The 16,487-nt window shown below is 35.3% G+C and overlaps 1 protein-coding gene across 3 annotated transcripts in view; it reads left to right on the plus strand.

The window, feature by feature from the left end:
• The window catches only part of LOC131692065 (SH3 and multiple ankyrin repeat domains protein 2), a 415,982-nt gene that overhangs the window by 176,303 nt on the left and 223,192 nt on the right, over positions 1–16,487 (plus strand). For 2 of the 3 annotated variants that reach the window (XM_058978917.1, XM_058978919.1), the window contains exon 3: positions 14,862–14,879. The exons of the other annotated variant lie outside the window; for it this stretch is intronic. In XM_058978917.1, the coding sequence (XP_058834900.1) occupies positions 14,862–14,879 (18 nt within the window). The remainder of the gene's footprint in view (positions 1–14,861; positions 14,880–16,487) is intronic. 3 annotated transcript variants of the gene reach the window in all.

The raw sequence follows: 16,487 nt of genomic DNA on the forward strand, positions 1-16,487 counted from the left end.
TGCTGCTGCGCGGAATTTTACATACATACATACATACACACATAAATTGCATATTTCGACTGAACACTTGTGAGCTTTGTGCGCTAAACTGCTTTTGATTTAGTTAGCGGAGCTTTGCTGCTCGGTTTTCACTGGACAATGCAATGGTCCGTGGCCCTGCGCCGCGCGGCATGCGGTTACCGCGCCACGGCAGTTAGCTAGATAGCTAGCCAGCAGCATCAACGTTAACCTATTTCGTTCTGGATCGTGGTGGATTTTATGAAACCGGTTCGCCACGGTCGTCGAAATGGTACACATTCCACAACTCGACCCAAACTGGATCAAATGCCTCTTCGGTATGTACATGTAGATACACAATAAATGTATGGCTGTGCGCTTGATAGAAGATGGAAAATAATCACAGCTGCAATCGATTAGGTTGATGATGAGGTCGCATCGACCGCTGATCGCTAGTTTTGGTAGAGGCTTTAAGTAATGTGGGTTTGTCAAATGTTCTAATTTGCCTATTTTTTGAAGCTATATGAAGTTCCTAATAGGGGTTGGATCCATCAACAGAAGTTTCATGAGTTTTGTAAATGACTTTTCTTCCGTATTTTCTTTAAAACGCTTTAATTTAAGATTATTTGATTTTATTGTGAACCTCAGTCTTAGTTCCAACTTAGCTACTACCCAAACTTTCATGTCCTTGAACTAGTTCTCAATATTAGTCATAAGTTTAATATTGATTCGTAATTTTATTTATTGACTTTGGAATATTGTTTGCGGCTCACTGTGCGTCGTTAACCGATCCTTTGTTCAATACATTTTAACCGTGATCTGTTCTTCATGTTTGTGAATTAATTCACAAACTCAATATGTCTTAATACCTACTGCCCATGATCGCAAATCAGCCCCATCAAGATAGGAAACCCCATAACAAGTGGGACAAATATGCCATCATGGGCAGTTTACCTGTGAACTTTTTCACAAAATTCTTAATTTAATAAATCGAAATCGCACCAAAAATAATAATCAAAATGAAAATACATACCGTTTTATTGTAGGATGCTATTTTAAACGTGATTTTAATGAACCACTTTACGTTGTCCAATCATTTGACCGAAAGTGCCATTTGGGCCAAAAGCGTCTTTTAGCCGAAAGCCATTTAGCCGAGTGGGCCATTTTACAGAAAGTGCTATTTGGGCCGAAAGCCTAATTTATCCGATTAGACCATTTGGCCGATTTAGCTTATTTGTCGATTTGGCTGACTTGGCCAATTTCGCTGATTTGGCTGATTTCACAAATTTGGCTGCTTTAGTCGATTTAGCTGATTTGACCGATTTGGTTGATTTGGCCGATTTTACTGATTTGGCCGATTTTGTTGGTTAGGCCGATTTCACAAATATGATCAAATTGGATGATTTGGCCAATTTGGTCTATTGGTGGGTTTGGCTGATTTGGTCGATGTGGCTGATTCGGTCGAGTTGGTTTATTTGCCGATTTGGCTGACTTGGCCGATTTGGCTGGTTTATCTGATTTGGCCGATTTGGCAGCTTTAGTCGATTTGGCTGATATAGACGAATTGCCCGATTTGGCTGATTTCGCTGATTGGACCGATTTGACCGATTTGGCAACTTTGACTAATTTGGCCGATTTGGCTGAGTTTGCCGATTCGCTGATTTGGCCGATTTGGCTGAGTTTGCTGATTCGCTGATTTGGCCGATTTGACTAATTGGTACATTTGGCCGATGTGGCTGATTTGGTCGATCTGGCTCACCAGGCCGTTTTGGCCGGTTTGGTTGATTTGGCCGATTTCTCAAATTTGACCGATTTGGCTGATTTTGCCGATTTGGCCGAATTGGCTGAGTTTGCCGATTCCCTGATTTGGGCAATTTGGCTGATTTTGTCGATTTCGATGATTTGGCCGATTTCACCAATTTGGCCGATGTAGCTGATTTGGCCAATCTACCTTTTTTGCCGATTTGGCTGACCAGCCCGATTTCGTCGATTTTGTTGATTTGGACGAATTCGCAAATTTGGCCGATTTGGCTGCTTTGGTCGATTTGGCTGATTTAGTCGATTTGGCTGATTTGACCGATTTAGCTGAATTGAACGATTTTGCTGACTTGGCCGATTTGGCTGATTTAGAAAATTTCGCTGTTTAGGACGATTTCGTCGATATGGCTGATTTATCCTATTTGGCAAACTACTAATTTGGCCGATTTAGCTGATTTCGGCGAATTAGATTATTCTACTAATTCAGCCAATCTGGCCAATTTCACTGATTTTGTTGATTTGATCGAATTGGCTGGTTTGACCGATTTGGCACATTTGGCCGACTAAGCTGAATTGGGCGATATGGCTGATTTTGCCGATTTTGCCGATATCTCTGATTTGGCCGAATCGGCAGATTTGGCCGAATTGGTAGATTTGGCCGATAGCTGATTTGACCGATTAATTGGCGGGTTTGGCCGATTTTGTCGATTTGGTTGATTTGGCTGATTTGCCCGATTTAATAAATTTGGCTGCTTTAGTCGATTTGCTGATTTAGCCGATTTGACTGATTTGGTCGATTTGGCAGATTTGACCGATTTTGTTGATTTGGCCGATTTTGCTGATTTGGCCGAATTTGCCGATTTGGCTGGTTTGACCGATTTGGCTAATTTGGCCAATTTGATATATCAATCTGGCCAATTTCTCTGATTTGACCGATTTGGTTGATTTGACCGACTTGGCTGACTTGACCGATTCGGCACATTTGGCCGATTAAACTGAATTGGTCGATTTGGCTGATTTTGCCGATTTCTCTGATTTGGACGAATTGGCAGATTTAGCCGATAGCTGATTTGGCCGATTTGGTTGATTGGCGGGTTTGGCCGATTTGGTCGATTTGGCTGACATGGCCGATTTTGACGATTTGGCTGATTTGACCGATTTAACAAATTTGGCTGCTTTAATCGATTTGCTGATTTAATCGATTTGGCTGATTTGGTCGATTTGGATGATTTGACCGATTTTGCTGAATAGGCCGATTTCGCTGATAAAGCCGAATTCGCCGATTTGGCTGATTTGACCGATTTGGCGAATATGGTCAATTTGATAGATTTGGCGGATTTGGCTGATTTAGCTGATTTGGCCGATTTCGATGATTTGGCCGATTTCACTAACTTGGCTGAATTGTCTGATTTGGCCCATAGCTGATTTGGTCGATTGGCGGGCTTGGCAATTTTGTTCGACTTGGCTGATTCGACCGATGTGGCGAATTTAGTCGAGTTGGTTTATTTGCCGATTTGACTGATTTGGCCGATTCTGCTGATTTGACCGATTTTGCAAATCTGGCTAATTTAGCCAATTTGATTGATTTGGCCGATTTAGCTGATTTGGGTGAATTAGCTGATTTGGCCAATTTCGCTGATTTGACCGGATTAGTCGATTTGGCAGATTTGATCGTTTAGGCTGATTTGGCCGATTCGACTAATTTGTCCGATTTGGTTGGTTTGACCGATTTGGCCGATTTGGCTGATCTGGTTGATTTGATCAATTCGGCTGATATGGCTTATTTGGCAGATTTTGCCGATTTCGCAGATTTGGCCGATTTTATTGTTTCGTCCGATTTCACAAATTTGGCCGATTTGGCTAATTTGGGCGATTAGCCGATTTTACCGATTTGGTTAGTTGACCAGTTTGACTCGGTCGATTTGGCTGATTTGGCCGATTTCGTCGATTTGGCCGAGTTGACCGAAATCACCGATTTGGGTGATTTGGCCAATTTGACTGATTTGATCGAATTAGCTGATTTGGCCGATATAGGTGGTTTGGTCGATTTGGCTGATTTGACCGCTTTTTCTGATTTTGCTAATTTGGCTGTTTTTTTTCTGTTTTGGCCGATTTTTAGGACAATTCGGCTAATTCGACCAATTTGACTGATTCGACCGATTTGGCTGATTTAACTGATTTGACCGATTCGGCCGATTTGGCCGTTGTGGCCGTTGTGGCCGATTTAGCCGTTTGACCGATTGAGCAATTTGACCGATTGGGCCATCGGACGAAATGTTTTTGGTCCTGACGCTATTTGGCCAAAAGTTTTAACGTAATAGAGCATTACATAAGTGCCAACTAATGGTGTTTTTGCTGGACCCCGATACTGAAGCAGGTTCTACATTTCATACATTTTGACAGCAGCTGGGATTAGATAGAACCTGCTTCAGTTTTGCTTCAAGCAAAAACGACATAAGTTACATCGAATGTGATTTATTTTTCCTAAATTCGAAACTGTTTAAATATTCCTGTAATTACAATACTTTTATGTGTTGTAATAATAGGAATGGCAAATTAAACATTCTGTATAAATATTCCTTCTTTTTAACATGAGTTGTTTTTCTATAGCAGTCTAAAATTAAATTTAGCAATATTATCCAGCATTTCTTGCATGAAGCTTAAAAGGATCCGTTTTCAATCTTGAGAGAGAAAGAAGAATTGATGGACGATAATAGATATCGTTTATAGGTGTATGATTTTAAAGAAATGTTGGTTTATTTTAATGTAATTCATTAATGACAAATTCTACGCCAGGAAACTATAAAGTTATTCATAATAGGTTTTTTTTTTTAAATTCGCTAAAAAATATAAAACGATTAAAATCGCGAAACCTGTATTATCACTCGAAAGAACATTCATTTATTGTTTGAAAACATTTTTTTTTTGGTTTTTGACCACAGCAGCGCTGAATGGAGTCCATTCCAGCGGTCCAATTTTGATGACGTATTCGAGCATTTCAAGTATCTGACTAAATACGCATCCAATCGATTCTTCGCGATCGTCGCGTACTCTCGTGGCCATGGCCACTATGTATTCTTCACTGCGTGCTGGATGGGGTCGATTTGGTCGCTCATCATCCAATAACGCTATAGTTCCTTTTCGATGGTATGGCGAATAGTGGACTCAATTAACCGATTATGCCGACGATGGTGTGATTGGAGTGCACGAAACAGGGCACTGATTTTCGTAATACAAGACAGTGAGCTGGTGTAAGTCGTTCCATTGTGAAATGGCAAACGATGCTGAACAACAATCATGTTTAAGTTCCCGCTTGTAAAGTCGAGATTGATGGCGTTGTCGTGATAGAAGGATGGTGTCTTCTAAGAAGTCTAGGGTAATGCCATTTTAAGCAACTCTTACGAAGGTACTAACAATATGGGCCCTAAAGATTTTGAGAAAATGCACATGTTTAGAAAAAAAATAATTTCAATTGTTGATCTTCATACATAACTCACATAGCTGCATGATTTTTTTCAACTTGCTTCGGGCTTAGGTTATATAAATGGCACAATAATAACTCTCTATACAGAGGAAAAATGTAGAATAAGGATATTCTATTGGGCCTAATAGGGTTTCTACAATTTTTCTTAAGAGATTTTCCTAACCCGAGAAAAGGACCGACTGGCCTTTATTTTGGTTATTCATCAATTTCTTTACTTAGTTATTCTTTTATTTTTTTATTCATACATTCATTTATTTATATATATTTATTTATTTATCTATTCACTAATTCATTTTTTTTTCTCATTTTCATATTAATTTCATCAATCAGATGTAAACTGTAGATTACAAAACATTTTTTTCTGTGTAAGTCTCAAGCTTTCATAACGAGAACAAATAAAAAATATTTTCGGAAAAGCGTACACAACAAATCGGCCGCATCTGCCTATGCCACTCGATCCTATGTTCTCAAGGCCACTTCGATTCCTTCACCTTAAAATACTTATGATACTTCTCACGGTATCGGTTATCAGTCCCGATGCTATTATCAATCATACGTTTCAACGATGTTTTCTATTCATTACAATTTTTCGGCTCTTCAATTATTCGCAAAAGCGAGTACACTGAATGGTTAAACTCCCTCCCATCCCCATCAATGCACAGAGGTATGTGAATCGATTCTCCCAAACGTAACGCAACCACCAATCAATCAGTCATCAATTAGCTGAGCTGGAAATTGGTTGATAACGCCTCCTACTCTCCCGTAATAAACCCCCCGAGCCCCCCCCCCCTCCTCAGCTAGCACCGCTTTTTACCTTTCTTATATTTATTTTTATATATATACACTGGAAAACGATTATCGACAGTGCGGCGTGAAATTAATCGACTAATCGCTCGGAATGGATTGCTCGCAAAACTTGTAGAGGCATACTAATTGACTGACTCAATCGACCACCAAATGGCCAACCCCCCGTTCAACCTGGTCCGACATAGACTGCGGCTATGACTGTGATAAGAGCTATCATTGGCTTTCTCGGCGTTCTTTTTTTATTCATTTAGCGGCAGTGACGCTTTGCCAGGCGTTCCATTCCCGTCGAACCGTTATGCAATCGATTGAATGACGCCGCCACAGCCGACGCCGCCGGGGTAATGGTCAATTATGATAAATATGTGGGATGGATGATGACAGGGAGATTGTGGATAGTTGTACAAGAGTGGTGCTATCTGATTGTGGCGAATATTCGCGTGATGGTCATTGTTTCAAATATTTTAAATATTATTCTGTCCCTTTCATTAGTATTAGAAAATACAAAAACGAAGTGGTTCTGAACATTTTGACTAGGAACTGTACTGAAATTATTAATTTTGGTAGCCTTGAACTTTTCAGTTAGGGGTTTTGCTTGGTAAGCTTTATGATCCCAAGATGGAAACTTGCTTATTATTTCGCATAGTTGCCCTCTAGGTAAACAGTATATACAGTCTCTTAACCTTGCCATTAAACTGCTGTAGGAAGTTTGCTAATGCAATTGCATCCTTTTTTTTATTTTGGCGCCTGGTTCTGTTACTGTTCGAATCATGTTAAAATCGCTTTTTCAAATAAAAGTGGCATAAAACTCTTCAAAAAATAATGAACTTAACTCACTTTTTACCCTCATCTTTGAATATATCCCCTTAACGAGGTCCTCTACTCTCATGGCCTGGGAGTAGAGGACCGCCTGTTTTTTGAAAATAAATTTCGCAGTATCCAATGAATATATTGTTAGTTTTCATTTTTTATTTGAAGCTTTTTGTTTTGACTTTAAAATTTTAATTTTGATGACCAGAAAAAACTCATTGACCAATAGTCAAAAACATTGTAATAATTTATTAACCTTCTGAATGTGGGTTGATTTTGATCTCAATCGACGGATATTATACGCGGAAAAGATCATCGAGACTGGCAGTTTTGTTCTTTTTAGGAATTCTCTCATTTACTACTGATCCGACGAGATGGTGAATAGGAACATATCACTAGTTTACGAAACACATAAATATATTTCTCGTGAACAATAAAACAGAAAATTCCTGAAATTCATGGAAAATTAAGAAACGAAAGAGAGTGGATCATCAAAGATAGTCTATAAATTGAGAAATTCATGATGTTCAAGGAACACAGGAAATCAAATTAACTTAATCATAAAAGAAATTCAGAAAATTAAAAAAAAATGAATCGCGAAATTAATTCAATAAATTCGAAAATACGCAAGAAATAAAAAAAAACGTGATTCAAAAAATTCTTTAAACACAAGACATTCGAAAAACCAAGTATTTCGGGAAATTGAACAAATTCGATCAGATCTGAAAATTTAGCAAGAATTCAAGAAAGTCAATAAAATGCAAGGCTTTCAAAATCTCAAGAAATTTTAAAAAGCAAGCAATTTAAAGTAATTAAAAATTCAAAAAGTTATATTACTTTTAAGAAATCTAAGAAATTATTGAAAATTAAGAAGTTCAAATGAAAGAATAAAGGACATACAGAATTTAAAAAAAATAATTATTGTGAATTGTAAAAAAATTGAAAAATTATGAAATTTAAAAATTAAATTTAATTTAAGAAATATAAGAAAGTCAAGAAATTGGAAACATACCAGGAATTTAAGAAAATCAATAAATTTAAAACATTCAAAAAATTCTGAATGGGCAAAAAAATTAAAAAAACGATGAAATTCAAAAAAATAAAAGAAAAAAATTAGGAAATTCAAGAACTTCAAGAAATTGAAGAAATTCAATTGAATCACTTAATGCAAGACATCCAAGAAATTCAGGCCATAAAAAATTGCAGGAATTAAAAAATTTCAAAAAATTTCAGGACATTTACGTCAAATAAATTAATAATAAGGTTCGAAATTCAAGAAATCCATGATTTGATAAAATGGAATAAATGTAAAATACAAAATAATCTAAAAAATTCAGAGAAACTAAATTTAAGAAGTTACGCTAAATTTAGATAAATCAAAAAAAATTAAAACAGAAATATCAACACATTTTTAAATCAAAGTAAAATAAATCAATAAATGCAACAGAGCTAAAAATCAGGTCCTTAAAAAACTTAAAAAAATATATATAAGATATTTTATTAATTCAAAAAATTTAAAATTTAAAAAAACATAAAATTTAAGAAATCTAAGAAATTTTAGATATTCAATAAACTCAAAAAACTCCAGAAATTTAACAAAATCCAATAGATTTAAGGAATTATAAAATCCAAGAAATTCTAACAAATCAAAACAATTAAACAACTCAGAAAAATTAAAGAAATTCAAAAAAATTGAGAAATTTAAGGAATTTTAATAATTTGAAAAGGTAATGAAATTTTAAAAAATCAGGACATTCGAGAAAATCAAAAATATTCAGGAAGCTGAAAAAAGATAATAAAGGCATTCAAAAAAATTTAATAACTTTAAACAATGAAAAAAATTGAAAAATTAAAAAAAAGTGAATAAACTAAGAAAATCTAGAAATTTACCAAATTAAAGCATATTGAAAAGTGAAACGAATTCAAATAAATCAATAGTTTTAAGAATTTCTGGAAATTTTAAATCTTTAAGTTATTTAAATTAATTAATTAATTTTAAATTACTGAAGTTCCATGAAATTAAGACATTCAAAAAATTGAAAAAACTGTTGAGGAAATTCCAGAAATTCGCAAAAATGACGAAATTCCAGAAATTCGCAAAAATGAAGAATTCAAAACAAACAAGTTAAATAAAAAAATTAAAAAAAATCACGAAATTCAAATACATCAATGAACCAGAACATACAAAAACAACACAGGGGGTCGGCACAGGGTAGTTGGCCTTGTACGCTGCTCACCTGGGTTCGATTCCCAACCCCGCACATAGGGTTAGAAATTTTTCTTTTGAGATTTTCCTAACCCGAAAAAAGAGGCGAATAACTGTAAGGTTAAAATCTCGAACGAGAAACTCAATAAGGTGCACATTTACGAATTTTAAGAAAAAAAGCATCAGTAAATGCAACAAATAATAAACTGGGATATTTTAGCAATGTCGAAAAAGTAAAAACAATTAAGATGTTTAAGTAATTTGAAAAAAAAACTCGAAAATTAAAGAGATGCAGAAAAAAATTAAAGTAACCATAAAATATAAATATAAATAAAAGATTATTAATTAATTATAATTAGTTATAACATTCCAGAAAATAAGTTTATTAAGAACATTAATAACATTCGAGAAATTAAAAAAATCAAAATATTTGAAAAAATTGAGTAATTTAAAAAAGTACAGAAATTCAAAAAGTTCTGGACATTCAAGACAATTAAGAAATTTAGGTAAAAATATTCAAGATATTCAATACATTAAAAAAAAATTAATCAATTCGAGAAAGTCAAAAAACCAAGAAATTTTGCAAATCTAAGAATATTGAAAAAGTCATCAAATTCAAATAAATCTATAACTATAATCCAAGAAAAATTAAAAAGTTTAAGTAATTTCATAAAAATGAAAATTAAAGAAGTTCAATAAAATTAAGACATCAAAAAATTTTATAAAAAATTGAGGCAATTCATGAAATTTTAGAAAATTTCAGAATGCACAAAAATTTAAAAATTTTAAATTTTCAAAGAATGCAGAAAATTAAAAAAAATAGTAAGGAGAAGCAAGGTATTCGTAAAATTTTACTAGTTAAAAAAATTGTGAAAAAAATCAAGATGCTCAAAATTTTGAGAAATTCATAGAATCGAAATGAGTTTAGAAAAATTCACCGCATTTTTGAAAATCAGAGAACCTAAGGCATTCAAATGGAATATAACACCTATATTCAAACTCAAAATTCTATAAATTTGAATAAAACAATAGATTCACGAAATTAAAAAAAAATAATCAGCGAATAGAAATATTCATGAAAATCAAACAATTTAAGTAAACTTGTAAATAAAAAATCATGTGATTAAAAAAAAGAAATTCAAGAAACTTAAGAAATTCGAGAACTTTAAATCTATCCAGAAATTCTTCTAATTCAAAAAAATCAATTAAAGAAATTGAGCACTTTATTTATGAAATGAATTGAAGACTTTAATTATCAAATGAAAAATTTCATGGAATGTAAGAAGCTTAAAAATGCTAAAAATGCTAGTGCTTTAACATGTTCAGAAAGTACCCATAATTCAATAAATCCAATGAGTTCAATTTTAAAAAAGAATGAGAAATCTAAAGAAAATAACTTATTCAATAAATTTAAGAAAATCAAGAAATTTAGAACATTAAAAAAATAAAATAAATTCAAAATTTTAAAAATTAAAAAAAAACAAAAATTTCAAAAATAGGTAACTTGAAAAATACAAATGTTTAAGAATTGCATATAATTTAAAAAATTACGAAATTTAAGAAAATCAAGAAATAAAAAAAATTAAGAAAATAAAGAAATTTAAAACATTCAAATAAATCAAGAAATTCAGGGCATTTAAATTATTCCAGGAGATGAAAACCTTGAAATCAATTCAATAAATTCAGGACATTAAATAAATACCAGAATTTCAAAAAATTCACGATGCTTGAGAAATTCCAGAAATGCGAAAAAGGAGAGATTCAAAAAAGTTCAATGATTTGTAAAATTCGTGCAATTCAAAAATTTTAAACAAAAATTAATCAACAAATTCAAGAAATTTTAGATTCTCAAGAAATTATTTAAAAAAATGAATTTTAAAGATTCAAGAAATATAAAATAAGAAATTTAAAAAAATCAAAAGCTCGCTAAAGTCAATAACATCAGCCCAAAAAAATTTAAAAAAAATATTAAGAAATTAGAAGCACTTTAGAAACCCAACAAATTTTTAATGATTGTGTTGTCGGACAGAACAGTAAGATCATTGCAGTATTAGAATTCCTCGATAAGCTTAATAAGCTCTAAGGAATGAATATGCTAATAAGCGTTAACAACCTTTTGGTATGAGAGGTTCTAAGATAAAGCAAATCAGCTGCTAAAACTTTACCATCTCCGATTCAAATGACATTTTGCATTAGCGTTTGGTTCATCAATATCCCTGTTTTGCACTGATAAATTCCAGAAATTGAATAAATTGAGAACATTAAAAATACTCTGAAATGAAAGGTGTGACTTTTTCTAAAAATCACAAATTCATGACTTTTTTGATGGCATCCAATGGGGAATATTGGTCGCAGAATTCGAACCCGCAACATTTGAGACTGCAGCCCAATACAATAACACTTATGCTATCCCTAGGATATGATGACGTCCCAAAAAGAACATATGAGTATCTTACTGACGACGGTGATCGTACCCTGCCTTCAAAGCGAGATCACATGCAACCGCAGCTGGCACCCAACACATTTGACCCATTTAATTTTCCCGCTAGATACCAATGCCCGAATTTGTTTCCCCCAGGGATTGCATAAGGGTTAGTGCATTGGGTTCGAATCCTGCCTCTGGGGCATTTTTTCGCATAATTGATTTTGCTTCACTACCATTTCAATCCGTTTTCTTCATTGGATACCAACAAAAAAAGTCTTAAATAAGGTATTGACACTCATGTCAAAAACCAAATACATGAATTATTCGTTAAACATTTTTTGTTACGGGCATTTTGATTTAAAATGACAGAATAGTAGTATTCCGTAACAAAACTGTGTTGTTGGCTATCAATTAGTATGAAAATTAAAAACATGTTTAAAGTTATTTTTAGAATAACTTTTTTTACCCCATAGATTCTCCATGATCCAATCACATTTAACATATTTTCTTTCTCTTTCTGCTTTCGCTGACAAAAATAAACATTTTTTGAAATAAAATTTTCATTAATTTAAATTTTCAACATACATTTTTGATTATCCGAAAAATGTGTTTGTTCATTTTCGTAATTATGGGCTGTTTGTCTATAACTTACGTTGTAGTATAGCGTAGATTTTATAGATTTGTGTTGATGCAGTGCACTAAAACTGCAATCCACTAGTGGTATGTTTGTTTTAGTTATCATTATTATGATCGACAGTGAGTTCTAGCTTTCCGTATAGCGTTTCAGTAATTAAAATTATCCTCATTATCCTTCTTTATATCATGAGCTGTTTTTTCGAGTTATATATCATTTGATCCAGACGATAGTTAACTTTATCATTTCTGGATATCGCCAGGTTTTTCAAACGATGATGAATGAATTTACATATATTGAATCTTCGATTGTTATAATACTCTAGCACTTGAGGCGAAGCTTTGCGGCTTTGCGCCGCTTCGGACGAAGGATCCGAAGCGGCGCAAAGCCGCTGAGCATTCGCCGGGCGAGGAGGTCACCGACCAGCCATTGGAAGCGGCGGCCCCTCGCAAGTAAACCTGTTTGCTCCAGATTACTCAAACATCGGGGCCATGAATTAGTTTAAGTCCGACGGAGCGTCAGCGATATCGGACAGCACGCGACTTGCAGCGATGTAGCGAAGTCACATTAGGCGTAAATATTATTTATTCATTTGTAAAAAAGAATAAGAATCATTTTGTATTTTCAGCAGTAAGTAGCACGGCTCAAAATTATGCCGAATGACCTGACTTCTCGAAACAGTCTAAAATTATGTAAGTGACCTCCAGTGTGATCACTTCTCAAAATTATGTCAAATGTCCGTTATGGCAGATGTCTATTATGCCAAATAACCATTATGCCAAAAGACCCTCACTTTACGTAAATTACAAATTATGGCAAATGAGCGTTATCCTGGAGATAAAATAAATTATGCCAAATATTCGTTAAGCAAAATGACGTTCAATGTGATCAATTTTCAAAATTATGCCAACTGACCATTATGCCAAATAACCGTTAAGACAAATGTCTGTTATGCTAAATAACCTTATGCCCAATGACTATGCCAAATGACCCAAAACCCTTCAAGCTACCCGTTCCGGAACAGACGCAGTTTAGAGCCAATCTTTCGGCTTCTCGTTCTCTGTGAGCATATAACAAAATATTCCACCGGATAGCCAAAGTGCAATGGGTTGGTCCCGAAAAAGTACAACATTCTTTGATCGGATGAGACGAAGGCTGAGTATGAAGTGAAATAATGGATTTTAGCGTACAATAATCAAGTTATTCAAACAAGGTTCAGTGAACAAAATGGATTGAGGATGCTTGGATTAAATTTCTGGTGTATCTACACATCAGTTCTTTGGAACCCTATCAGCTTCATGAGTAATTCTCTCGGTCTTTAGGTCACAAAATATATATCTGTGATAGACTAAATACTTATAATCAATCTGTATTCCGCAACCACAAGTGAGACGAAATTCCGAAATTTATTTTCTTTTACACTCTACCAAGCTAAAACAGTTACAAGTTTCTCTGACTTCTGTTTCTAACTACGACTTGACAGATACAAACAAACAAAAAGAAATAAACTAAAAACTAAACGGTTTCCACCGGGAGTCCCATAAATCTTCTAGACCACTAGATCATGACCCCACTCTCCCGAACAAACCGGAAACAACTAATCTTCGACCAGAACAACAGCAAGGGCCCCCGACGGAATTCCTCTTTGGATCGTTCGAAATGCTCTCGTAAAAATACCTAACACATCATTCTCACAACACAAAACTAAGCCAAGCGCCTGTTGCTTGTAGCGAAGCCAAATGCGCAGCAAGCGACCTCTTTTCCAGCGCACACGGGAAACCTTCCACTATAGGTATCTATATATTTATTGGCCATATGTGTCACACTAAGCCACCTCTCACTCAGTCAGGTGCTGCGCGATAGGGGAAATTATGAGCGCGGGATGAAAGGCAAGCTATGAATAGGAGAAAAAAAACCGAATGGCAGAATAGTTGAAAAGAGAGTCGAAGACGATTAGAGGCTCACGAACGTCACGGCTGCTCGACGGCGACGGTAGATCTGATGATGATCCGGGATGATGACGATACCAGTTGGACTAGAGAAACGCGATCGCCACGCCGATGCTGTATTGTATCTTGTCACGGAACTTGATTTCAAATAGAAAAGGAAAACTTCGCAATTGATTCTTGACAGGTTAAGAAACTATATGACCTATAAAAATGTTGGTATCATATACTTTACAGGCTTTGACAGGCCAGTGTAGTCAAGTTCGTCATTTTATCACTGCTCATCATTGTTGAATTCGATCATGATATCATGTTCACCGATCGACTGGGTAGAGCATTAACCAATCGTCATTCCCACTCGACCTAGTTTCAAGATATCTCAATTTCCAGTGCTCCACAGCACTGCACTATTACAAAACCAAACTAACTCATTTCTTTCAATTTTATTCCCACTTTTTGCTTCTTTATTTTCGAAACACGAAACAACGACCAACTTGAAACAAAACAACAAACAAACAAACAAACAACCAACGTCAACAAAACGGTTCGTTCATGGGCAATGTCACCCCGTGCGTCGCTGGATGGCCACCCGACCGTGAACGGAATCTTGGAACGAAAACATAAACCATCTCGTAAAACATCGTCGTTTGCCCTCGACCTTGCGCCGTGTGATGTGGTATCAAATTTTACATACACACGCACATACACACACGTACAAACACATTGGTGCGTGCTTTCTGCGTACATACCCCGGTGACCGTCGAATGTGTCCCTCGGAACTGGTTGACCAATGGCAGGTTGTCTTCTGGTTCATGGTAAGCAAGTTTTTATACAAGCAAGTTCGGTCTTGCTGCACGTTGATGATCCATGGGTCACTTGGATGCAAGAAACTAATTCATCGCATGGGTTTCTACTGATTCCATTCCATTCGGATGTCTACTCCAGAAGTTTAAAATTTGCATGACTTTTCAATACTCAATACATGTTGCATGTGAAGTCATGCGATCATACCATATCAGTTAGAAAGTCTGATTTCGCAGACTTCCCATCGTTTCATGTACGTACGTTCGCAGTCCGATGAGTTCGTCTCTGATTTCACCTAGCCCATTTCGCATGATTTACTCCCATTCCGAACGGAACATTCTCGACTCGGAATCAGATCAACCATTCCATTGCAAATATTTAAAGCTCAGCAAACGAAGACCGCACCGGTCGCGGCAGCGGCATCAGCTCATAGTTTCCCATAATTCCCACCGCTCGCTCGCCGTACCAAAGCCGGATGTACTCAATCAACGAGGCTAACGATTTAGTTGCTCCCCTTTCCCAACCATATCAACATTCCACCCTCGCAGCCCACACACGAGTGATAAAAGCCCGTATGCTACAAACTAGTGAAGTGAAATATAAACAACCTCACATTATAGGTTAGGTTCCCATTTTTTTTCATCTGCCATGCACTAATTGACCTGGGAATGTGCACTCACGATGCGGGAGAAGCTCGGGAACTACGAACATCAGCTGGTTCGGCGATAAGCGGAGACTGATGTCAACTTCACGTGACTTGGGTCTTTTGCCAAAGCTATACATATATAGCGAATGGTTCTCGATTTCGCGAACTTTTGTGGATTGTTGTTTGTGATTGGTTTTTAAATGGGTAAGTATCAGTGGACGTGCATCCGCCGTATGAGAATACAAAACTTCGATATCCAGTTTATAGTTCAAAATATACAAATTGTCAAAGGTTCCTTGCAATGCACAGACTGAAACGTCGCTTCGTGCGGTTCTCGAAAATAGGTGCTCCTTATGTAAAATTGACTGGTGAATGGATAGCAATTATCTAGAAAAAACCGCATGATACTCGTTTTTTCACAAACACTTTTTTGTTGGAACTAATCTTTCAAGACTGATTATATAACTTGGAAGAAAGAGCTTAATGCGGTTAACCAAAGTGAATTTTTGTTATGTGAAAACTCCGACCAATTGATATTGTTTATTGTCGTAATGGGCCCCACTAGGTCTGCGGAGGGTTAAAGTATATAAATCACGATGAAGTCTCCAGAAATGTTAAAGAACTTGTTTTTGCGAACATCTTTACTGCAGACCACAAATCTCCATTTTTGGTACACTCGAAGTTCTAGACCGTTGTTTGTGAATGACCGGTTAAAAACTTGTCAGAATGGTATTTGAAGTTATATTAATAAATTGGCTTTTAAGAGGGCATCCACAAATAACAATAAATAATTTTCAAAATATTAAAGACGAAACCTATGTGTCTTCAGCAAAGTTATTAGTAAAAACTATCTTTACAACTTTGCTGAAGACAAAATCTTTATGTACATATTTGTAAGAAAGTTGATAAAAATACCTCTATTTTAGGAAGATTAATTATTAAAATCACTACACCATATGAAAAGGCTTCTAAT

The sequence above is a fragment of the Topomyia yanbarensis genome, chromosome 3 (assembly GCF_030247195.1).
Source record: "Topomyia yanbarensis strain Yona2022 chromosome 3, ASM3024719v1, whole genome shotgun sequence".
Classification (NCBI taxonomy): Eukaryota; Metazoa; Arthropoda; class Insecta; order Diptera; family Culicidae; genus Topomyia; species Topomyia yanbarensis.